The following is a 26,748-nucleotide window of genomic DNA, read 5'->3' on the forward strand; positions in this document are numbered from 1 at the left end:
ACTCAGCTATATTTCACCCCGCTGCCCTTTCATTCTGTGAGTCATGATACACAGCGTCACCACAGAGAGACATCACTCTTCCTGTTTATAACCCCTCTGTTTAATACTCTTTCAGCCTGGGGTGTCATAAATTCACATCATTTAATGTGTGTGAAGGGTGAAACTTAGGAGGGTCAATAACTTTTATAGTGTTCTCATGAAACAGACTATATGGTACAAAGTGACATTTTCTGACTTGGTAAGGCTATAATTACTACACGTTTCATTAAAGTTAAATCTGAGTGGAAAAAAAGTAGGACTGGGTGTTGATTCAATTTGCCAGTTATTGATTGGATGGAGGCAGATCTGAACATGAGCTAAAAAAAAGAGGCGTTTATGCACACAAAAATGATTGAAAAATGATTTCACAGAATTGCTATCATATACTGATTAAAATGATGCAGACATGGTAAAAAATAATAATAAAACATGCATAAATGAATCATTCAGCCGTTCAAGATCAAGAACTTAGAAATAGAATTTTAATTTCATGTCAACTTTAAATTCACTCAAAAAGGAGCACTTTAACCTAGTGTAGTCACTAGTGAAACTAGTCTATCATAGGTTGTCATTTTTGTGCTTGATAAGTTGTCTATGAAGATTCTGTTATTTGGGTATGAATGAGTGGTTTTTGTAATGAAGGGTTGCCAGTCAGAATGGCTTTTCACACTCTAAACTGGGGTAGTGTCGGACGATTAATGTAATGTAGTGGGTAATTGCTGTAATTGTGTAACTATAATTAGTTTAATTATGCGGTTGAGTACTCAGCACTGGAAAGGTGCACGCTGTGCCAAAGAGCTGAAAGGAATAGACACTCACATTTTATCATTGGTATGAGAGCTTTGCTTCTAAGTCACCACTGAAATGGTATGTAATTGTAAGTCTTAAAGGGAGGGCCAGACAGACAATATTTTTTCTGTTTGTATGATAAATAGATCTGATGCAGCAAGGCCCTATTATCTGCAGTTTCCATACGCCTCTGCTGCCATCTGAATCTCTGTTCATTGCACCTGGTTTTCTCATCCCTCCTGCCAACCGATTCTTCCCCTTCCCTTCATTATTTTATTCTGGGCTGATCTCATGGATTGATAGCATTCGGGTCAAGAGCACCATAATAGGCCCAAAGGTCTTTCCATCCATACAACCAATTTCAATCAGCCAGAGATGGGCTATAAACCTTAAGAGAGTGGTGCTGTTTATCACAGTAAATCTCAGAAATGAGGAAGCCTTGAGGATCAGAGAGGTATTCATAATTAACTGCATAACTTTTTATTAAATGCAGTAATGCTGTCTAACTAACTTCTGTGTTCTATTATATATTTAACTAACTTGGTTATATTAGATATTTTATTACATAAATCATTTTATTTACAATAACTGGATTATTATTATTTCTAACAGTTTATTTAAGGCCCTAAGAAATCCATTTTATTATTTTTCAATTTCTGTGTTTTCCTATTTGAATTTTTCAATTGCATTTTAATGGTTTTATTACATTTTAATAATCAACAAGGATGTCTAATCATTTGAATTCATAAAAGTTCAACAATTTACTTATTAAAATTTTAACTATAATTATGTCTTATGAAATGTTTTATATTTTCAGACATTCTTAATTTTCCTGGATTCTGTGATTTATGATTAATACGAAGGTATTATCTAAAATTGTGTTAATCAGATGAATGAATAAAACAATTTCATCTAATAAAATTATCAAATGAAATTTGAACAATTCCTTTTTTCCTTCTTTTTTTTGGCAAAGAAAGTGCTGCATAACAAATGCTTACTGTTTAAATTAAATATTCCTTAAAAAAAGTGTTATATGAAATGTTATTGTTTTTTTTAATTAGTACTTTGATAAGTACATTTGTGTCTTAATTGTGTACTTTTATTTTGGAAGTTTGTGGTGTATATAGACCTTTGAATGTATCTGACAATAGTTTTATCTAATGAAATGGTAAAATGTGATCTCTCAGAGCAGTAGACGGAACTGCACCACTCATTCACACAGAGACACTCAGAACATGCAGACTAAAAACACATTATATAAAAGTTAGAAATTGATTTGCATTTCAGTGAGTGAAATAAGTATTTTATGACTTAGTACTTGGTGCAGAAACCCTTGTTGGCAAGCACAGAGGTAAGATGTTTTTTTTGTAGTTGGTCACCAGGTTTGCACACATCTCAGGAGGGATTTTGATCCACTCCTCTTTAAAGATCCTCTCTAAATCCTTAAGGTTTCTTGGCTGTTGTTTGGCATCTCGAAGTTTCAGCTCCCTCCACAGATTTTCTATAGGATTGAGGTCTGGAGACTGGCTAGGCCACTCCATGACCTTAATGTGCTTCTTCTTGAGCCACTTCGTTGTTGCATTGGTGGTATGTTTTTGGTAATTGTAATCCTTGAAGACTTATCCATGAACAATCTTCAGTGTTCTGGCTGAGGGAAGGAGGTGCTTCTCCAAGATTTTACAGTACATGGCCGCATCCATTTTCCCCTCAATGTGGTGAAGTCGTCCCTCTCCTTTCTCATGATTATCTTTACCCCATGAGGCGAGATCTTGCACGGAGCTCCAGACCGAGGCTGACTGATGGTTATTTTGTTTTTCTTCAATTTCCGATAATTGCACCAATCTGTGTTCCACATGGGCACATAACCAATTCTTGCTGGTTGGTAGGGGGTCAAATACTTTTTTCACTCACTGAAATGCAAATCAATCTCTAACCTTTATATAATGTGTGTGTTTTTTTTTTTTCTGGATGTTTTGGTTGATATTCTGTCTCTATCCATTAAAAATTACAGACTCTTAATTTCTTTGTAGGTGGGCAAACTTAGAAAATCAGCAGGGGATCAAAAAAAAAAAAAAAAAAAAAAAAAAAAAATATATATATATATATATATATATATATATATATATATATACACACACAGTGGAATATTTCAATGTAGTGTCTCAGCATTCAGATTCACAGTAGAGCAACTTCTTGAAAAAACTTGCAGTTTTAAAAGCTTGGGTTTGGGTTTAGGTTTACTTTGTCTATGAACATAATGAGAAACAAAACCCTGACTTTGTCGTCTCAAAATTTCTACCCATACTTGGATGTCTTCTGACAAATTCATCAACAATTCTGCTAAACATTTAATTTAAAAGACATCCTTGAAGTATCACTGCTCTTTTATATGGCCTCCTGTGTACATTTCTTGCTGTCCACCCCGGCAGGCATGTAATGGTCTAATTCTCACTTGGGAGCCATTATTAGCTCGAAGGTTAGTCCCGTCAGACTAAATGAATGATAAGCCTAATTAAAGTTGACGGAGAACAAGAACAGGAAGGATGAGTGGGCGAAACTCCAGCTTCTGTTTCCACAATTGGGATTGTGACCCCCATTAAATAGAGATATAAAGACCCATCATATTACTCAGATAAGGTGTTAGAGACCAAGTTCCACATATGGCCTGTTAATTAAAAATGGAGAAGGTGTCGAAAAGAACATTTATTAGTGTTACATCAAAGAAAGTCACAACAGACTGATAGTTAATTTACACTTTTCAAGATTATAAATATAAAAATAAAATAAAATTCATTTAAAACTTCAAATGAAGTTTTTAAGATGTACAGTATATATTAAGCTGTATTGTCAATACACTGCCTGGTAGATATTATTGTTTTGTTGGTAGTTTTGTAAGTAATCTTGGTGCAGATTTTTAGGGCAATTATGGTGATTTTATATGTTTATCTTAAAGGGGTCATATGATGCTGCTAAAAAGAACATTATTTTGTGTATTTGGTGTAATACAATGTGTTTATGCGGTTTAACATAAAAAAAACACATTATTTTCCATATAATGTACGTTAATGTTTCTCCTCTATGCCCTGCCTTTCTGAAATGTGTCGATTTTTACAAAGCTCATCGTTCTGAAAAAGCGAGGTGTGCTCTGATTGGCCTGCTATTCAAAGCGTTGTGACTGGCCGAATGCCTCAAGCGTGTGACAGAAATGTTACGCCCCTTAACATACTATCCCGTCTCCCAGCCAGCAGCACGAGACTCAATCCAGCTGCTCTGCTCGTGCACATCCCATCATCAGTTCTCTTTAAGCAGTTCAATCAATGTACTGTTAGGAGTAACTGAATAACTCGGGATATTGGTTTATTTCACATCAGAGGGAGTGTAAGGCACGTTTATAAACTGAATAACTTAAGTAATTTGTGGATTAGTGCGTACTGGAGACAAAAACAATCAAAAAAAATTCATTAAAATTTCTTGAATTGTTCGACCAGTTCACTAAGAAGATCCAGTTAAATAGAAAGATTTGTTCGCAATCCGGACATCACTAGACGAGACAAAACCAATAAAAACCCATTACAAACGAGGCATTTGGTGCATCCAGTGGGGACATAATTACTGATTATAATGACTTACACTGTCTTTTTACGCATTGCATTGCGTATCGCGCTGCGTAAACATAAACAACTCCTCAATTTTTAACCTAAAAAAAAAAAAAAAATACTACTCTACTGCTCAAAACTCGTGTTTGAATCATCATTGGCAAATTATTTAAATATAAAGAACGTACTTACAGGCTGTGAGTCAGAAGCGCCAGACTGTCCTTGTAAAGTTTGAACTGCCCAACTTTATAGAAACAGCCATTGTCCCAAAGACGCATCGCAGGCTACTGGATCAGGAAACAGTCCTCATCCTCCATTAAAATGCGCTGCACACATCTGAATATTTGCGTTGAGCTGTTTTGGAACAGTGTTGATATACAACTTAACCACTGATTTCCTCGATTTCCTCTTTTGGAAGGCCAAACAAAGTAGTTTCACTTTCACAACGAAACACACAGCGTCTCCACAACATGGCACCAGCGGCAACAGCGAGAATAAAAGTTACGCCTTCTTTCTTTGCGTGAACATTTGGGCGGCATTATGCAAATCTTCCCACATAGTGACGTATAGATGTGGGGGCGTGTTAGAACGAGCTGGTTTAGTGGGGTGTGGTTGACTCTTAAATTTTATAAAGAATATTTATTTGGATTTAAGACTTTAGTCTTTGCAACTTTACAGATCGCCTTTATGCACCAAGGGCTTGTAACATTCCAAAGAGAAATGAAAAAATTTAAATCGCATCATATGACCCCTTCGAAAGAAGTGATCATTGAAACACTGACAGGTCATTTGAAATGATGGGATAAATGTCCTTTTGACCTTACGTGAGCATTAGTGAGTGGAATAATTTGGATGATATGAAATGAGACTAATTGGGCATGTGCTTTGATGTATAGACCAACAGAATAAGGTTATTAAATAAACTGCAGCACGAGAATGCTGGATGAATCAACAGATTTAGCCTGCAACTACTGTTTAAAACCAAGCCCTGTAAAACAAGCTGACAAGCTGAGTTTACTTGTTTTATTTGATGAGGGCAAATGCTTTGACTATTATGAGCTGCATATGAAAATATGCTGTGCATTCAGTATGTCGTTTTTATTGTGGGATAATTCTGTTGTTATATTGAATACTTCATTGCTGTGATCTTTTCTTGGATTTGTACCCTGAAAAGACTGATCGAATGAAGACCTTTTACAAAGGCTTCACATTATTGGATGACTCAGTATTATTGCTATTCACATTCTTGGTCGTCCTTGAGCAATTCATTATGTGTGCTTACCAGGGTTCTTGGTTTTGCATTGGTAGCAAACAGGATGCATAAGTGCAATTCAGATTTTAAGGGATACTCCACCCCAAAATGAAATTAATCACTTACCCCTATGTTGTTCCAAACCCGTAAAAGATATTTTGGATGAAAACCTGGAGGCCTGTGACTGTCCCATAGACTGCCAAGTAAATAACAGTGTCAAGGTCCATAAAAGGTATAAAAATCGTCGTCAGAATACTCCATCTGCCTTCAGACATGCAATCTGGGTTATATGAAGTGACGGAACACCTTTTGTAAGCAAAGAAAACAAAAATAACGACTTTATTCAATAATTCCTTTGTCAACGGTCTCCTCTGTGTCTCTCCATATCACTGTATGCTGCGTATACTCTTCTGTATGATCCGCGCCACAAGGATGCAGCAGGAAATCATCCTTGTGGTGCGAATGACACAGAAGAGGTGATATGGAGAGACATTTTTATGGACCTTGAACCTGTTATTTACTTGGCAGTCTATGGGACAGTCTCAAGCCTTCAGGTTTTCATCCAAAATATCTTAAATTATGTTCCGAAGACAAATGAAGCTTTTACGGGTTTGGAACGACATGGGGGTAAGTGATTAATGACAAAATTTTCATCACATGCAAAATTAACACTATAATGTGAGACTGGAGAATTGAAGGTAGCAAAGCAACAAAAGAGAAGTCCTTTTTGAACAGGAAAAGCTACATTTGTGAAAACAAACTCTAAATGTTGGCTTGACAAAGCCTTGTTTGAATGTTTTAAAGAAAGTTTGAGAGGATAGTTCACCCAAAAATGAAAATTCTGTCCTTTGCTCACTCTCACGTTGTACCAAACCTTTCCTTCTTCTATGGAACATAAGAAGATATTCTGAGAAATGTTCCACAGAAGAAAGACACATAAGACAAGTCATATAGGTGTGGAATGTCTTGAGCATGTGTAAATTGAAATTTTTGAAGCTTTATATTGTTGAATTTTCAGCAAATGTTCTTATAGGTGCTGAAGGTACTGATTTTGTAAATCTTTTTGCTTTCAGTGGAGTTCATGTACCTGGATTTGGCTTCTCTGACATCTGTGCGGCAGTTTGTCCAGAGGTATAAAGCCAAAGGTTTGCCTCTACACATCCTTGTCAATAATGGTATGTAAATTCCTCAATTTCTCCAGTTTTTCTAAAAAGACAAATCATTAGGCCACAGCAGTTGTGCTGTAATAGTTTATATTCTGTCATATTTGCAGTGTCTAACATTAAGTTTATTTATTTAAAGCATTGCTATTGTTAACAATAAATTAATACTAGGGATGTAACGGTACACAAACCTCGGTTTTGACATCAAGGTTCACTATGGTTTCGGTAAAGCAGATGGAAAAACTGAACATAAAATTGCTTTTTTTATATTAAACAGTGGTTTACTGAACAAATTGCTATTTCTTTAAATAAATGTAATTACAATTAAAAATTTCTTAGGGATTAAAATCTACCTCAGATTCTGCTCTAAACTAGGGAGTCCTTTTACATACTTATTTTTACTATATAATCAACACTCAAAAAAAAAATAAAAAAAAAATAAATAAAATGTCCTCTAAATTATACAATTTCTATTTGTTGTTTAAATAATAAATTGCACATAATGCAGTTTTTAAAATTAACTTAAATTAAATTAAATTAAATTGTCTATCAATTACACAGTGGCTGTAAATAACTGTTTTCATAACAGATTTATTTAAACATGCATTAAATAATTAAGACATCACTAATAGGTATATATGAAAATATGATGAGTATATAATATTTCATGAAATGCTCTTCTCTGCACTAACGATCTAACGAGCTGGACAGTGATGACTTGCCTGAGGTAAATGAAATGTTGTGTGCCATTTTGTTTACAAGCTGTAAAACTGACATCTTTCCAAGGTTGAAATGCTTATTGACGGATTACTTGAGGCATGAGATGTTCATGTTTATTTCGTGTTAAAACTAGTAGTAAAGAGGAAGGGATGATCTTGCTCACCTGTGCTCTGCGCTGCCATTTGGACTGAGGCATCTATACAGTGATCTGTCACACCACATCAAATTAATACTGAAAATGCAGTACTTGTTACAGTTAATTTGAGATACTTAAAGTGCCCCTATTATGCCATTTTTAAGGTTGCTAATATTGTTTTATGAGTCTCCTAATACAGGTTTACATGCATACAAGGTCAAAAAACATGTTAGTTTTCTCAGAAAATAGATTTAATTTTACCTCATATCTAAATGATTCATAAATGACTCGTGCGAAGCAGTTCAAAGAATCAGTCTCTCTAAACCCCTCCTTTCCGTGAGCCCTCACTGCTGTGATTGGTCAGAAGGCGCAGTCCTTTGTGATTGGTCCAGAGCTCTGGATTGGTCTACCGCGTACAGCGCATGTCAGAAACGAATAGCCAATTGCCATGACGGAATGACAGCCCTGGAGACTTGTCAATACATAGAAAAGATTGTATGGATTGTAGCTTACCAACTCGAGTCGGATTCTGATGGTGAAACGATTGAAGTGGTTGATTGACAAGAGACTGATTCACAAGCACGACTGGAGCAGGACATTTCTCAGTGGTAAGTTTGTGGTTTTTATGAGATGTGATCAAACAAATTTTCTCTCACAGCGTAGGATACAGCATCTTCTCGAAATGATGTTAACCACATAGAAACTTTACTGTGTTTGTGGGCAGGCAAGTTGACGACCTAAAACGTGGGCGGACATTATGCAAATGTGTTACTTCGTGACGTAGAGCCGTAACAGAATAAGATTCAAATTTCTGACGACTCGTTTCGGCAATTGCGAGTAGACTCTTTTTTTTGACAGATAATAACTTTATCTATCGTGCACTGTCGGCATCACAACTTTGCAGATAGTTTATGTTCACATACAGTTACATGACACACTGATGGAAGGTAATAGTCGAAAAGGCATAATAGGGACACTTTAATGTATTCATGTTAACAATTTGTACCTGTGAAGTATTAGCTAATTATCATTTCTAAGTGCCGTACATCTTGTCTCTCAGCCTGAAATCTCTTGTGTCCTTCTAAGTTCACTGTGTTGGACATGTCTGGTCTGTGTCCTGAGGGCCTTAGGGGTTGTTTGTTTTAACTGAGTGACTTTTATTTAGAAACCTGCCCCAAGCAAAGTCTCAAAATGACAGGAGCAGTTACACACTGTCCTCTCCCTAACAGAGAGAATTAATAATTCATGCTCCCCTTTTCCTGTTTGTTCTCTGTAGCACATACCCTCCCCTCTGATGCCGGTTGATAGGCAAATGCATTTGTGCCACCCCATTGAGGGTCTAATGATGCAGAAAGGTCAATGCTTGACCCCTCTAGTGCCCTGGCTGGACATGACACAGCATGTGTCTGAGGGAGAGTCAGGGGACATTGATTGTCTCTTCAGAGATCCTTCAATCATGGATTTACCCAAGAACCCAAGTTTAACTTTCCAGGAGAGCTGGGCAGTAAACAATAACATATCAAGATCATGGTAAAATTGATGTTGATATTAATGATAAGCTCTGGACATTTTTACTCAATATGGATTAATCTAACAGCCTATTAAACACAGCAGAAATAAACACAACTTATAGCGAGGAATGTAAATATAAACTGAAACTGAAAGATCTTTATGACAATCCGCCAAAGTAAAGGTTAGGTTTAACTTGAAGAAATTATTATAGAAATATATTACATAAGGGATAATGTACAGTCTTGCGTCACCCTGAAGGGGTTTATTGTGCAATAACATCCGGCTGCATGTACCTGTTTATTATCTTAAATCCATGACAGTGTGCAAAACAACGAGAAAAACGCTTTAACAATATTACTGCATGCCTACTGTTAATACTGAAGTCCTCCGGGTTTTATTTTACAGTGAAAACAGTCGATAATTGAGGTGAGAGATGATAGCAGTTGCATTTAAAAAGAAATGAGAGACTGCGTGGCGGTGTGATTTGAGAGATGTGACAGAAGCACTGGCCTCAAATATCTGGATGAGTGTATGTTATTTGGCATTGCTAACGGCAAGAGTTGTTATCTGGTAATAAAGGTTGGGACACACCAAGTGACCATCGGCCAACGTCTGGCCATTGGCGAGCATCTGTCGGGCTAGTTCTTGCAGTGTGTTACTTCTCTGCTATCATCGGGCTCAGGTTGGTGCCAATTGAATTTGCATTGTGGCCATCGTTGAGAGATAGAACTCTGATAGACCTAGGGTTGGTAATCGAAAATTGATTCCGATTCCAGAATTGGATGCTTAAGGTCAGGAATCAGATACTTGTCAAATGAACATTTTGATTCCGCCTATCAGTTTCTGTGCGCTTTTTTTTTCATCTGTAAGGACCTAGTGATGTGCCAGGACCTTGCTCCCTAATCTAAGCACTCCAAAGTATGGCTAAATTTGCGATCAGAAGCCAAAAAAGCTATAATATCTTTGATAGCTAAACATGTTGCAAGAGAGGTGTCACCACCAACATGACAAAGTACTTTAATTTAATAGATCGTTAAGATCGCAAACACGATTCAAACACCAACATGATTCTATTCCTAAATTACAATGATCAATCCGTCCCATCACTCAACCATCAAAACATTCTATTACAATCTTGTGATCACTTACTGGTTCATCCGTACAGCGTACGATCACATCAGTGTGATTTGAACATTTAAATTTGCAATGGCGCTGCCATTGTCCTAAAGAGCAGCTGTCTGTCATGAATGAAACAGCTTCATAGTCTTTTCAGCCACAAACATTCTAATCACAGAAGTACTGGGATAAAAAGTTATAGTTCAGATATAAACTTAGTGTACGATGTGTGTGGTAGTGATTAAAATAGAGTAAATCAACTTTTGAAAGCAATTTGACACTTCAAATGAAGATTTATAATTACATTGTTACGCCAGTAGGTGGCGAAAAGGGTCTGTTGAAATGTATTTGTCTTTGAATCATACAAAAGATTCATTAAAGAATGCCGCTTCATCCAGTAATGAAACAAGTACATCTTGAGTGAGTCATTTAATCACTAATTCATAAATTACATGAGATTTTGTTTAGTTGTCTGTTTTTTCCTTAGAATCAGGAGAGAACCACAAGTACCACTGGGGGAAAAAACTGGAAAAAAAAAACAAACAAAAAAACTCAATTTATCCAGAATCATGCAGTTCTATTTTGCAAACAAACAGCTCTTAAAGAGCCCAGTTTTTATGTAACCTGTTTATTTTTGTTCATGGTATTCAGCTCCAATAAATGGTTTGCAAAAAAGAGACACATAAATGTTTGATATCATTAGTTAATTACATTGGAATCGAAAACTATCGGAATTGATAAGCAGAATCGGAATCGATAAAATTCAAAGACACCCAACCCTAGATAGACCCTTTTCACATGATGTCACACAACTTCCGCTTCTGACTCGAAGCAGGGTATTCAGACTTCCGCCAGCATAGTAAAGCGCTATAGCTACCAGCATGGAGTTCACATAGACACTTATAGATCTGCCGCAAATACGATTAGAGGATGACTGCAGCTGTCTACTCTCGTCCTAATTCAAGGAGAGGCATCTGGCATCTCGAACGAACTTACCGAATATCGATTGGCGAGATTTGTCACTTTAAGTCAAGGGAGGAGTTGAAAACAGAGAAGTCGTACTTTCTGATTCCAGCGACTCTCACACAGTGTTTGCTGTCTTTTGCAGTTAGATGAAGTTGGTTAGATATATTTGCAAATAATCAAACTTTTTAGATATTTACATGTGGTAACAGAAAGCCTTTTCATTCAATAATTTATGTACTGCTCAATACAGTGTCTGTATGTGCAAAAGGTTGTACGATTTAAATGTCATTAAAATGGGGTCTGTATTTTTCAGCTTTATTTTGATAAACATGACAGTATGTAATTCATAAAATATATATATATATATATATATATATATATATATATATATATATATATTAAGTTTACATAAAACATTTTAATTTTAACTTTTACTCTTTTAGGGTTAAATAGCTTTTAATGTTACAGATTTGTGAGTATTTATGTAAATATATCCTATAAAACGCACATCAGCTGTTTTAAGATCACATTGTATATAGCTGTCAGGCAGTCATGGTTTTAGTGAGCGCATGACGAAGGAGCAGGAATAAAGGAGTCTTTTAATTAACATAAACACACGTAGACCATTCAAATAACATTAATCCAAGACAAAGAAATGACAGAAACTGAAGGCTTATAAAGGGAAGGTAACTAAGGAGCAAACGAGATGATTAATACAGCACAGGTGGAAACTAATGAATGATGATTAACTAAATGAGCAGGAAACGAACCAAATAATGACGTACAGAAACTAAATAGAAACCAACATGTGACAATAGCCTATAACGAACATAAAATACAATCGATCATATCAATCAATAATAATAAAAAAAAAAAAAGAGGGTATGTAAAGTCAAATGAAATGGGTGAATTAAAGTAATTGTAGAGGTTCTGTAGCACATACAGCTGGATGGCGGTCCTTCTTGAATTGTTTCAATATAAAGCCATTTTATTCTTAAACAGGATAATATTGGGTTCCTTTTCAGATCCCTTGGATTTATGGATGTGAAACTTGCCTTAATATGAGAATATTTAATATAAAAATATGACTTATGTCCAAAAAAAAAAAAAAAAAAACACAACGTTTGTCTTTTTTATTGCAGAACAACTACACTTGCATGTAAATATAGCCCACACAGAAAATTTACACAGTATACTAACTCTGTACTAATCAATTAAATTATCCAGGGAATGACATAAACCGAAATAAGAAGTGAAATGTTTTTAAGTATATATTTCGTGTGGATACTTAATCGTTATCATCCAAATCTGAAAGCCTAGTCTAAAGTCTATAACATTTCTACAGTTGCTGCAAGCTAGCCTCCAAACCATCTAAAGCAGATGTAGAATAACGTTCATAAAAGAACCCGACTGTAAGTACATTAACATTATTAGTCTTAACTCTTAACATATGCCTTTATATTTCAAGTTGTTCCCACATTTTCCCGAGAAGTCTCCGGTGTAAAGGTATAATGGAAATGCAGATACACTGCTTTGTAGAAGAGCAGAAGTTAGCTGATGTCATTGTGAAAAGGCTCTATTGGATGCTCAGTTTAGTGAATGGGTCAGTGCATGAGAATTAAAACAAAAGTGATGAAAACAAGCTAGCATGTCAAGACGGCACAGACAGTAGGCTGATCTAAAGTTACATTATCTTACTCAAGCAATCCAATATGCAAACATTTTCATAACACCATGGGCCACTTAAAATAAATAAAGTTATCAGCATAACTGATATTCAAAATGGTAAGCAAGTTCTACTTTGTTTACATTTTGTATATCTGCGTATGTTGTATATCCTTGTTTCAGTTTCTCCTTTTGAATGATGACTGTATACTATTGATACTTGCTGATATACAGTTAATTCCTTGCACACAGGTGCAAAACGCACATGCTAGTTTGCAGTCCGCTATAATCTGTGCAGTGTGTTCAAGCGCAGCTTTTTGGTCCAGATGCAGGTGACGTAAAGCTGCAAAACAATTGGTTTAAGAAATATCATACTAAGATTTAAAAAAAAAAATTCACTCAATTTAATTTATGCAGTTCAGTTTTGTGGTAAATTAATTTTTATATTTTAATTTGATTCAATTTTAAAAGATTAAAAAATATATATATATATATTAAATAATAAAACACAAAATCCAAAAAAATAAAATGGAGAGCATAAAACGGGTTTCATAGGGCACTAAATTAAGGCCTTCCAAACATTTGGAAAGCATGTCCTTCTCCATTAATGGTAAATGAATATAGTGATAAATATCAATATTTTATGACATGGAACGAATTCTCATGATTACATTTTTGGTGTATCGCCCAGCCCTACTTTCCAGCATGAGTTTAATTAAAAAAAAAAACCAAGACCATGATTTAACAAGCAATAGACACATTAAGAACTATTAGTGGAGGAAATGGTTATTCGCTAGTTCAGTTTTATATGAAGACATCTCTGAAATCCTTCTGTGTGTGCTAAAAGCTGTTAAAAAAAGATGCAAATCAATAAACCAGCTATACCTAATCCACAGTATTCAGAGAGCTGCATGCGGTACAGTGTTCTCAAAGCGATTAAAGTTCATCATTTTTCAAACCAGAGGAAAGAGTGACTCAGAAGCGACTCATGAGTAATTTTCAAGGTGTGAATACTTGATCAAGCCTAGTAGGATTCTATCTGTTCACAGTATATCACCAATGATGTTCCTCTCTGCAGCTGGTGTTATGCTTGTTCCGGAGAGGAGGACAGAGGATGGATTTGAGCTGCACTTTGGGCTAAACTACCTGGGCCATTTCCTGTTGACAGTCCTGTTGCTGGATGTGCTGAAGAAGTCAGGCAAACCTGGGAAATTTTCCCGAATAATCATTATGTCTTCAGCTTCCCACTATGGAGGAAGATTAACTCTGGATGACTTGCAAGGAAGGTTAGAACCTTTTTTTTTTTATTATTATAATTGAGATTATTTTCTTGCCTCAAGCTTTTTAGTGAATGGAAAGGACAAGCCGAATCTTAAATGGGTCATATGATGCGATTTAAATTTTTCCTTTCTCTTTGGAGTGTTACAAGCTCTTGGTGCATAAAGAAGATCTGTAAAGTTGCAAAGACTGAAGTCTCAAATCCAAAGAGATATTCTTTATCAAAGTTAAGACTCTGCCACGCCCCCCAAAACGGCTCATTCAAACATGCTCACACATGTCTATGTCACTATGTGGAAATATTTGCTTAATGCCACACAAATGTTCACGCAAAGAAAGAAGGCATGGTTTCAGTAACCGCAGTTAAAGTTGAAGCAGCCATGTCAGGGAGATGCTGTGTGTATCTAGGCAAAAGCAAAAGCACTTTATTTGGCCTTCCGAAAGTAGATGCATTTAGGAATCTTTAAGATTACTTACAACAGAACAGCAACGCATTTTATGGACGACCGTTTAGTGAACCTAGGAGAGGAGGTAATTCTGACCTTGCCAAGACAATCTGGCACTTCTGAATTAGCTACTGTGAGTATGTTTTGTTATTACAGTATTTGCTATTGACTGTTCAAATGTGGAGTTTTGCCAATAGTATCTGTGTGTTGTGTGTGTGTGTGTGTGTGTGTGTGTGTGTGTGTGTGTGTGTGAGAGAGAGAGAGAGAGAGAGAGAGAGAGAGAGAGAGACAGGGTCACACAGTGGAGTCAGCTGTCTTAACCGTCCATGGCTTGTGTACTGCAAACACATACGAGAATCATGACGGTGTCTGTCACGCGACTCTGTTCCACTTTTGGGCTTGAACTGATGGTAAAACTAAGGTCATTATTAACTGTCTTTACGTTTATTTTAAAAAGATGAAGCTCATGATTATGGAAAGGGGCGTTATATTTCTGAAGAGTGCTTGCGGCGATCGGCCAATCACAATGCACTGGGTCAGTTGGCCAATCAGAGCAGACTGCGCTTGTCAGAAGGATAGACATAAGAGAGACACAGAGCACAGAATAACTACAATAATGTACAGTATTTGAAAAATAATGTGTTTTTTGAACATTAAAGCATGTCAACATATTCTGTCACACCAAAGACACAAAATAATGATCTTTAAAAAAGCATCATATGACCTCTTTAAATGTTCTTCATTTTTAGCAGATCTTAAAATGAATATCCATTCATACGATGAATTATAATATTGTGATGCTTTAATTCCTGTGTAGCATCTGAAACGATTGTCTTTAGTATTGGATTTTAATATTAACCATTCATCATTTGCCATCATGAAAATAATATTGTCTTATCGATATCAGCCAGAATTTTAATATAGGTACATCCCTAATATTCTTAAAGCGGAAAACGTCTCCGTCTCATATTAAACAGAACTTCCTGTAGTGCAGATCTGTCTGTCCTGTTTACATCTGCTTTATTCCTCAAAATATTGCCGCCATTCTATTTTTTTCACACGTCTTTTATTGCTTTTCAGTCTTGAGAGTCCTCATCCGTTACTGCAGTCATATACTCCACAGCTCAAGGACACTGTTGCTATAACATGCAACGTGATTCAGAGCACCATGTGTCTACTGAATGCTGCAAAGCCGCCTGGGAGGCAGGGACGGGTGGTTATGAGTGTTACAATAAATACTGACAAACGACAAATCAAATACAGAAAACAAGGTGCCCGCCTGCAACCGGTGATGACTTCTTGTCATGCTGTATGTTAAGTGTGTGTGTGTGGGAGGAGCAGAAATCAGAGGATTTCTAATAAATATTTTCTTCAAGGTGAGAGAAGGAGAGAGGCGGTGGTGGGTGCAAAGACATCTGTTGTTATAAATAACGGATAAATGAGTCAGCTGAAAGATTAGACATGGATTCTTCATTCTAGGGCACTCTAGGACATAGAAATGCAAGATTTTTGGTTTGTTAATGTGAGGGTCACTGTCTCCTCTAGATGCCTGCAAGTGTATCTTATACTCAGACCTTCCTAAAGCATATACTGTAGCATCATCCTGAGACCAATGCTGGTGAAATTTCATGATTCTCTGTTAAAAGTCCAATACCATAGCTAAAACTAATATGCTTTTTAACAAATTATTTTATGTTGAATGTTAATATACAACATACAACAAATTAAATGAAAACTGACATGCTTAAATCAAGTATTTGTAATGGAACAATAAATCAAGAAAACATTTAACAAGTAAATTATTCAAGTCAGTAATAAAATGAGAATATACTGTACAAATTACAATAGAACAAACAGCCTAAAATGAGTTTTTCTTGTAATTTAAAAAAAAATGAATATGTAAGGAATAATTGATGATGGGCCATTGAATTATTAGAAAAATTATGCACACCTGAGGTGGTGATGACACAAAGCGGAGTCAGTTATTCCTTTTATACTATGGTTGCCACACCTCAAGACATTGATCAGATGATATATTTCAAGGGATTCGTCTGGTTTTTGTATTGTAAATGCTATTGTGAGTAGTATTAATTTCTTCCGCATCTTATCCAACGCCTCCGTTGCTAATTCCAGAACGTAATTTTAGACCTAGTAACAGAGGCTTGAGCCGCTGATAGCAGACTGAAGTTCTTAGACAGACAGAGAGAAAGAGAGAGAGAGAGCACATGTATATTACCTCTCTGAGTCTGTCTCTCTCAGAACTCTTTGGCAGCATCGTCTCTACTTACAGTGAAACTTTAATTTAATTTTGTTCACAAACACCGCTGTTAGCTCGCTTGTGAGAAATATCATGTAGCTTTTAAAATAAAATCGCCAGAGTAGCTATAATGACGTTAGAGCGTGTATGTTTCTGTACTGTAAGTTATGTATGTGCTTCTGTGAGGGAGAGAGAGCGGGAGAGATAGTGTATGTGCTTTACCTACATAATATGAAAAATGATGCACATCCCAGGTGGTGATGCCGTTACACCTCGGGTGTGCATTATTTTTCTAATAATTCAACGGGCCCGGAGACAATTATTCCGCTTATACTATGGTTGCCACACCTCAAGACATTAATCAGATTATATACATCTTGATGGGCAGTCCCAGAGTGTATAAAAGACGTCTGATCATGTCAGCTGTTATTTAAAAGATATAAAAAATGTCTGCAGAATCCTTCATGAAAATGTAATTATTTTGAAGCAACTTAACTTTTCACATGACGTTATCAAGCCTTCTCATTTTTCTGTGCTCCTCCAACTGCCAGATTGCATCCTCTGATCCCATTCTATTATGGAAAGATCATTTTTAATTATCCAATCTATTCCTGATACATAAAATCAAGTCCTGCCCTATTTTATTTTATTTTTCTCATTGAATATCCTGTTTCATTCAGAAATGTGCCATGATGGAAGTACTGTAAAATGAGTTGAATTGGGTTGTAAAAACTAAAACTGCAATTATTAAGATTAAATGGATATGCTAAAATATGCTAGCTGAAATAAAACTGAAATATTACATGAAAAACCTAAAAAAGGTAACACTGAATAGAATTTTTTTTTAATTATATTATAAATATAAAAGATATAAAAAATAAAATTTTAATAAATCTTATAAATAATACAAAAAACACTAACTTTTAAGATCCACTGAATGATCAGACTTGAAGCAAGCAGATTCTTGTTATAATGGGTTTACAAACACAACTTACAGTAAACAATACATGAATGATCTCTGACATCAAAATAGCTGTTTAACCACACTCAGTGCCTCTTTCTTTTCCCCCACTCTCTCTCTCTTGCACAGGATGTGTTACAGTACTCATGGTGCATACGCCCAGAGTAAACTGGCCCTGCTGCTGTTCTCCTACCACCTGCAGAACCAGTTGTGGGTCAGAGGTGACCCTGTAACAGTTAACGCAGTGGACCCAGGCATGGTGGACACAGCCCTGTATGACAATCTGTCTAGTCTAGCCAAGCTGGCCAAGAAACCTTTCGCTAAACTGCTCTTCAGGGTAAGGCAAATCATATTTTCCTCTATAAAACCTCATTGGTTACTAGAGGATGATAATTTCCTCGACATATTTGGAATGCATTATTTCATTTTAATAACTTGCCTAACTTTTGGAAAGTCAGCCAAACTAGGCCTGAGTCACTGGAGCGATGGTTTATTCAGACATCTCCTTGTGCTTGACAGAGAATTCTTGAGGTGTAGAGCTTCAGTTTCACTCGTGTTTGGGTTCATTTTTGGCTTTGTTGCCACTTTTTATGACAGGACAGAGAGAGAACAGGAAATGGGGTGAAATCAAACTAGACGCTAGAGTGAATGTACCACTTTTAAGTGGGTGTAATTAAAAATGCAAATTTTCAGTATCAAAAAGACAGCAATTATTCTCAGATTACAGACTAACTGTTAAATGAAAAATATTAAACATCTGTACTATTTATGATTAGATAGATAGATAGATAGATAGATAGATAGATAGATAGATAGATAGATAGATAGATAGATAAATAGATTGAAGTTAAATAAAGAAAAATCAGAATCAGAATCAGAATCAGAAAGAGCTTTATTGCCAAGTATGCTTGCGCATACAAGGAATTTGTTTTAGTGACATAAGCTTCCAGTACACAAAAGACAACAACACACAGTCAAAAAAATAAAAAATAAAAACCCTTTGCAGATAAATAAGTGTATAAACAATTGTGCTATAAATGATAATGGAATTGGATTGAGTAAGATGCAGGGATGTACTAGGATGAAGGGGTAACAAAATAAATATAATGATATTGCACATTTTTATTGCATAAGTGGGGAACATTTAACTGTTCATGAGGTAGATTGCCTGGGGGAAGAAACTGTTCTTGTGCCTGACTGTCCTGGTATTTGCGGCTCTGAAGCGCCGGCCAGATGGCAAGAGTTCAAAGATGGGGTAACTTGGGTGTGAGGGATCCAGAGTGATTTTCTGAGGCCCTTTTCCTCACTCTGGATCTATACAGTTCTTGAAGGGTGGGCAGGGGAGTACCAATAATCCTTTCAGCAGTCCGAACCGTTCTCTGTAGTCTTCTGATGTCTGATTTTGTAGCTGAACCAAACCACACAGTTATTGAAGTTGAGAAGGTTGTAGCTGAATTTTTTTTTTGAGATTTCATATTTTATATGTATTTTTTATATTTTATTTTATTTTTATTTATTTATTTATTTTTGTGGTTTTAGTTGAACTATAATAACCCTGGTTGGGACCCCTTTTATTTGAAAGCTCTCTTAAAGAGTTAAATTTTTTAGAGTTAAACTTTTCTTTCGAGTCCTATGTGATGACAAAATCTAAAAATCGGCAAAAGCATATCCACAATTAAATATCAGCAAATAAATATCCAAAACTGAATAATACTGATAAATTGAAAAATAACTAAAATCCCTGTCATTACTTATCAGTCCAGTATAGAATTCCCAGCTTTCATATCTAAAAAGCATTAAATTTAATTTGTCAAGTTTGTGAATATTTTCCCTCAGATATGTTGCGCTTGCGTATAACATGCTTTAGAGTTACTGACAAAGGTGCACTGTTGAATGACAACACTTTGTGAAAAACCCACCTTCCCCGATATGTTGCAATAAGGCATTGTGACAGGGCAGTGTATCCCAGGAGACACTGTTTTCACTCTTTCTTTTTTCCTCCACCATCTGTCTGTCTCACTGAATCTCTTGGAATTCGTATTGAAATCTAAAGGTTTGGAGCTGCTGTGTCAGGGTGAACATTAATTGGATTTATATTGTCTCTTTGCTTCAAAGGTGTGTGTGTGTGTGTGTGTGTGTGTGTGTGTGTGTGTGTGTGTGTGTGTGTTAATCAGATGTGATTCTTTCATCTTCTTAAAGAGTATTTGGTACACCTCTTGAATTTCAGATCAGTGTAAGAAAATGAAAACACGAATGAGAAAGGAAAAATCAAATTTACAATTACATACATGTGCACACACATATACATATATAATATCAGGTTTTTAATGTGATTTCAGACTTTTGGATCTTACTGTTTAAGTTGTGTTATATGCCACCTCATACAGTAACTACCCATCTATGAGCTCAATGATGTGTTGGCTCAAAATTATCAAAATTGCTTCCATTTTCGCAGATTGTTTTACTGTCATCCCCCAGCCAATCAAAGTGTTTCTTTCTGGTCCATTAAATTCAGCTGATTTTGTGCTAAACGAGCTTCAGAGATGATCAGAATAACAAGCAGCAGCACATGATAGTGTTGCACGCCCTGCCAGAACAGTATATAATTCATTTTTATGTGTGAACAACTCTCTTTAGTTATGCACAATAGACAGGGTGAGGTAGCGTATGAAAACCACAACAATGGGCAGTGACCTTCGCCTCTTCTCTGTAATTTCCGTGAAACTCGTACCCTTGTTGAGGTGAGGTGTGTTGATATTGATTCATTGTGATCATTATCAGCACAGCAATATCCTTTTGCAGGGTGCTTATTTACGAGTCGGGTTGAGTCACGGTTCACGGCGTCCATTATGTATGCGGCACAGGAATTGCTGTAGAAAACTCAGAAATTACAAGGCTCAGCGAGGACAGTGTGCTCTACGTGTTTAAAAGAAAAGATGACAAATTATGAATGTCTTGAGGGGAGATATTGTTATGACTAAACAGGCAAAGGCTTTCAAAATAGAAAAGCGCACCCACTGTAGAGAATACAATTTTTTCGGCACTTGGAGAAAAGAAAAGCGTGATAGAGAAGGTTTATTCAAGAAGAAAAAAATGTAAAAGATGATGTGTTTTAATAGGTTTTTTTGTCTCTTGAAAAAGAGTGCTTGCTGTGCATGGTGTGAATACTGAATGCGTATATAACTGCTGATGTTTATTTCTGGAACCGTCTGTGTTGAGAGAAAGAGAGCGATATGAAATCTTTTCTCCCTATTAATCAAATGTGCTCTAAAAACTGAAGTATACTTCCTTTTAAACATTCCTTTTACATTTACACCAATTTTCCACCAATGTTTCACTTTTCTCACTTGACAACCTTTCCAATTGTCAGAACCCAACCCGAGGAATACAAAAATGTTTGGATATAAATCATTACAGGAGGTGGTATAACTAAAATCTTCACTCAGTATTCAACAAAATAATGCTTTACATATTAAATAGCCATGTAGTATTGTCTAGGCGCGTTTTGTCTAGGTGCGTTTTCATTACAGATTTGTGCAAAACTTTGGCGATATTTTATAAATGTAGATAAAAAGTATTCCGAAATGACGCCGTTTCATTTAACCAATGTTATGCGACTAAAACGTAATCTTTTGTATCTCGCGATAAGTCATGGCAATGGATTTTCATGGGATTTCATCGGACTTTGGCTATATTTATTCAAAGGATGCAAATGCGTGTATCTTTACAGAAACAAAACAGAGAGCCGCTTCAGAAACATGTGTGCTGCGGCTGGAATAAACACAAGCATTGACTAGTGGCCCCAATCAGCTTCAGTGGCCGTATCAGAGCCACACTGCACCACAGACGTGTGCAGTCTAAATTGTCTAAGCATTAATGGCAGGGAAAGCCCCTTATACTGGAGAGCGACCATGTATGAAGTGTTTCTTGGAGGTTATAGTACATTGAAGAATGATCATATGACTTTTTGCATACGCCAGGTGACCTGTAAATGCGAAAAAAAAAAAAATAATTTGTTTCCATTGTAGTTTTGTGAATTATTCCTTTTTCGCATTGCCTGAAAAACCACCTCATGCGAGCGTAAAAACATTTTTGGGATATCTGGGAGTTTTTCCATTTCCTTTAGGCGTATTTTCAATTCGCAATTCGCAAATGTTTGTTTATAGTACCAATGTTCATTTATTCTTGAATATAATTTATAGTTGAATTTGAAATGTATTAATTTATTTAGAAATTGACAAGTTAATAAATTAATCTAGTTTACTAAATCCTGTAAAGGTGTTGTTCTCTCATGTCATGTTAGCTATATCTAATGTTAACGTATCGAATAGATATTTTATAAAACATGATAACTGTAAACCACAGCTTCTTGGGGCTTTTTCTAAATGGTTGAGCCACATTTAAAGCAGTTGTAAAATAGCAGATACGTGAAAGTATTGTTTGAATTCAATCATTATTTTATATTCGACAAGGTGATATGACTTGTCAACCATTAAAAAAAAAATTAAAAATAAAACTTCACTTAACAACTGTTACTTCACTTTATATACCCTAAAAAGTTGATATAAAGTAAATCCTACATCAGATTGTTTTCACACAGAATTTGCTAGTTAATTTCACAAATAATTGTGAAGAATCAGCCAGTAACACTCTTGAAGGGCTCTTGTGAAATATACCCCATAATCTTTATTTAATATTTTTTTTTTTTTACTGTGTACTGTCACTCACATAAAAATAATGTAAAACAGCCCTACTCACTAATAGCCATGCAAATAATTGTATATACGACCCAGCAAAATCTCTACTGGTAGACGCATTTCTAGCGTGGCACGATATATATGGTAAAGGTTGTGATCAGCCCTATAAAACACTATATAAAGGTTATGTATGTGTTTCTGTACCTGTTCTGTTCAGTCTTTCTGTACCACAGCTGTTGTTCCATTTCACCTTAAGCACACAGGCCCCGTATGGCCCAATACTAACAGCTTTAAGAGAGAAGCTTTTCTCACACTCTTTGTGCTGTATTGATTCAGCTCAGCATAGAGAAACCTCGTGGCTCCTGTAGTTTAATCCAAATTCCCTCAGACGAAAGAGATCTAGAAAGGAGAAAAACAGTGCTCAACCCCAATTGCCTGGTCTCAAAGAGAGCCGTTTGAAGTGCAGAATCTGGCAGTGGTTTTAGAGAAGATCGGCTGTTCTGTGTAATTGATCCGTCTGGAGGTCATAGTCCAACTGACCATCTGCATATCAATCTAATCAACTGTGCGGCCCAACTTTTAGATCTTTTGATGTGGAAGCGAGCCATAACATTTGCAATTAGAAGGATAATTTAAATAATTAACCATTGCAGCTGGAAAGCGTGACGTGTAAACATGAGGCAAATGTCACATGAGGAAGCATACGAATTAGGACCTACAATAAATAAATTGAATTGCATAATCAAATTGGGGAGAAGCCCCAAAGTTAAGCTAATTTAAGACATTACAGTGTTAAGTAATGCATTCAGTAGACATTACAAAAAGTCAGTGGTTTTCATTTGAGTTGCATTTGCATCAAGAGCACCGGATTTGAGATGTCTTATCAAAACAGTTAAAGGTGTTCATCCAAAAAAAAAAAATTTTTATCATTTACTAATGTTGATCTAATACTGTGTAATTTATATTCTTCTACTGAACTCAAACAAAATAATTTGTAGAATGTTGGTAACCAAAACCATTTTGTCATTCATTGACATCCATTGTGAAAATTACATGAAAATTCTGTCTTCATTTACTGACGCTCCTTTTTGGGTGAAATATTTCTTTCATTCAATTCATTCAAGTGTGTTTCAGGAATGTGTCCTGTGTAAACAGCTCTATTACAAATAACTCACTAAGCAGGATTAAATGTGTTTTATAGAGAGAGAGAGAGAGAGAGAGAGAGAAACATTTTATATATATATATATATATATATATAGATTAACATACTAAAATAAAACAAAATTAAAAATTAGAAACATTATTCATATAGTTTTACAACATTTATTAACATAGGTTTATAAAACATTATTAACATTAGCTAACAATTTAAACCTTATTCTAAAGTGTAACCAAGTGACAAATTGACAGTCCTAATACAGATTTGATACTAGTATTTTGCCACAGGTTTATTTACCAAAGGAACTTACAAGAAAGTGGCAAAGTAAATGGCAATTACCAGAGCTTGCAGCTAAAGATATATGTCAAGTACTAGGGTAAGACTTCAAGTGCCAAGAAGAACACTACAGCACAAATGCAGGAACGCTGTAACAACTGCATTACTGTAATATCACGATGGCTGTCATGTACAAGGATGAGTGAAGTCAATGACATCAGCAGAAATTACAAATTTATATTTTTACTCCAGGAATCGGGAACATTTTTCCTGTCCTTCTTAGATATTTAATATCAGTCTCAGTTTAAATATTCTTAACATGCCCACAGCTGTGTTGACTTCATCTGTGATTCCTGTCCATCCACAGACGCCTGCAGAAGGAGCATCCACGGCCATCTACTCTGCAGCTGCCTCCGAGCTGGAGGGGATCGGAGGACTGTATCTGTACAACGGACGCAAGACGGAGTCTTCAGCACTTTCTTATGACGAACGGCTGCAAAGCAAGATGTGGAAAGAAAGCTGTGCTCTAGTGGGTCTCCAGCAGAACTGAGAGAACATCAACACTGAGCTCCTGATCACTGAGACCTCGGCCCTCATCTTATATAACGTTCATATAATGTCCACCTGAAAATTTTTTACGTTAGTGTCCCTATTTGGCAAATTTTCATTCTCTAAGACTGTCCCTTGGTTTTTAAATCATCTTATTACCTTTATAGTGTTCACACAGCCGTCTTTTAACGTCCTGAGAACGTGTCCCTCAACAATGCATGACTAATACTAACAACTGTGCCGTTTTCCGTCCTGAAACTGCTCTCTTCCTCCTCACTTGGGAGCTCTCTGAACACTTTTTCCCTGAACTAAGCAAATAAAACAATGATTTTGTCTAATAATCAATTATCTTGTTCTCTGCTAAGCCTTTTTGGGGTGCTTAATGAATCAGGATCGTCGCAATGGCTGTTCTGCTGATTTTCCTTCGGATTTTGTCAACAGACTATAAAGACAATCGAAGGATAAAAGGATTATATGTGAAATCTCCAGCTCTCTAAACTGGCCAAATACCAGCCTGTGTCTGTTGATTCTCTTTGTTTCCGTGCTGGGATTTTGCATCTTTCTTTGTTAGTATAGTTGTATATTTTCAGTGGCGCCTATGTTGGGTTATTCTGCCCATCTGTCAGTGTCATTCCTCCCTCTGCCTACCGCATCTAATTGTCTAAACACAAACTGCAGAAGGGCTAAGCAGGAAAAACATTCGTCTGGCTAAGCCCTTCATTTTTCATTTCTCCTCTGTGCAATTTTCTGTGTTTTGAATCTTCCACAGAGACGGCTGCCCTCACGCCAGGTGCCTCCCCTACATTCACCTTCTTTCTCCCTGAGGGGGAAATCTCATCCAACTGTTCTGTTCGTGACTGTGACGTGCTGAGAATTTGTGATTATAATGTGTAATAATGTTGTGTAGTTGTTGTTGTTGGTTTTTCAACAGACCTTGAAACTGAAATATTTTTAATATGTGCACATATTTTATAAATCAAGATTTTCCTTTGAGATGTTGAGTCTTAACTTTTAAATATATTCATCCTTTTTTTAAAATGTATTAATTCAAGGTGGGTGTGCAATAGCAAACCAGCTAATTGAGTCTTGAAATAATGGAAAATTGGAAAGTTTTCCAACAGGAGATGTCGCTTCATAAATACCATTATATAAAAGTACTGTAAAATGTGTTACTTTCTACCCGCTGGTGTCTGTGACTACTTGGTGGTGTCGTCTCAAGTTTGGCTGCTTTTGGTAAAGTGCTGTTTTGACCCTTTTAAATTCTAATTTAAATGCACTTGTGTCAAAATGTGCCTGTCATTTGTGTGTTTTATGTGGCGTCAGTCATGAAGTTGACCAAATACGTTCATATTTAAATATCTCTCAACTAATTCGGTTCCTTTTCTGTATCGTACGATGAATGGCATACGAAGTTTTTAGGTAAAAGAGAGTTGGAGATATTCACCCATTTGCATTCCTTTTGAAAATTTCCTTTCATCATCGCCTAGTTTTGCTTATTGTACTGTAATTATGCACTAATGGAAGTGCTGCTGTATTAAAATTTTCCTAGCATTAAAGGAAGTGTAATTCACTTCCACGCACATATAATAATGATCCAATAGATAAATTATATGCTTGTGATACTGCAAAATATATTAATAACAATATTTGGAAGCACCAAATGGTTGATGATAAATTAATTGGGTCTCAGTACAAAATGTGCAAAGAGGATTTTGCGTACTTGGCTCCTCAGCCACATGCACTGTGAATGAGCCCGATGTGTGTGAAAGAGAGGGATGAAGACGGAGAAAAGAGTGCAGCATAATCTTGCCAGGAGACTCTGAAGTATCTTATCTTCAGCTCTTGTAGAAAACAGAGTGAATGAGTTTCTCTTCTAAGGCTCGTCTAAATAAAAACACTGATTTTCTGTTGCAGTAGCAGTGTTTTTTTTTTTTTTTTTTTGCTAATGGTGAAGTTTAAATGAAAATTTGGAATGGAAAATCCAGTTTATGTTGTGTGGGTTTCAGAAATTGTGCAGGGCTGGTCATTAGCCGTTTCAAGGACACCGAGCAGAAGTCATATAATTATCAATTAAATTGAATAGTATCTAAAAAATAAAAAAAAAATACTACATTCATCCTTTGTTCCAGACATGTTTCTACATGTAACGTGACACTTTTTTATACAACAT

At 36.0% G+C, this 26,748-nt stretch overlaps 1 protein-coding gene across 6 annotated transcripts in view; it reads left to right on the top strand.

Annotated features, from left to right (window-relative positions):
- LOC109094305 (charged multivesicular body protein 2Bb) overlaps nucleotides 1-26,484 on the top strand; it is a 338,419-nt gene extending 311,935 nt beyond the window's left edge. For 5 of the 6 annotated variants that reach the window (XM_042757432.1, XM_042757437.1, XM_042757442.1 and 2 more), the window contains 4 exons: nucleotides 6,750-6,851; nucleotides 14,033-14,240; nucleotides 18,026-18,233; nucleotides 24,397-26,484. In XM_042757432.1, the coding sequence (XP_042613366.1) occupies nucleotides 6,750-6,851; nucleotides 14,033-14,240; nucleotides 18,026-18,233; nucleotides 24,397-24,579 (701 nt within the window). In that variant the 3' untranslated portion in view covers nucleotides 24,580-26,484. The remainder of the gene's footprint in view (nucleotides 1-6,749; nucleotides 6,852-14,032; nucleotides 14,241-18,025; nucleotides 18,234-24,396) is intronic. The other variant, XM_042757435.1, reaches the window with a different exon arrangement.
- Nucleotides 26,485-26,748: the final 264 nt, after the last annotated feature.

Source organism: Cyprinus carpio, chromosome A1, assembly GCF_018340385.1.
Source record: "Cyprinus carpio isolate SPL01 chromosome A1, ASM1834038v1, whole genome shotgun sequence".
NCBI lineage: Eukaryota > Metazoa > Chordata > Actinopteri > Cypriniformes > Cyprinidae > Cyprinus > Cyprinus carpio.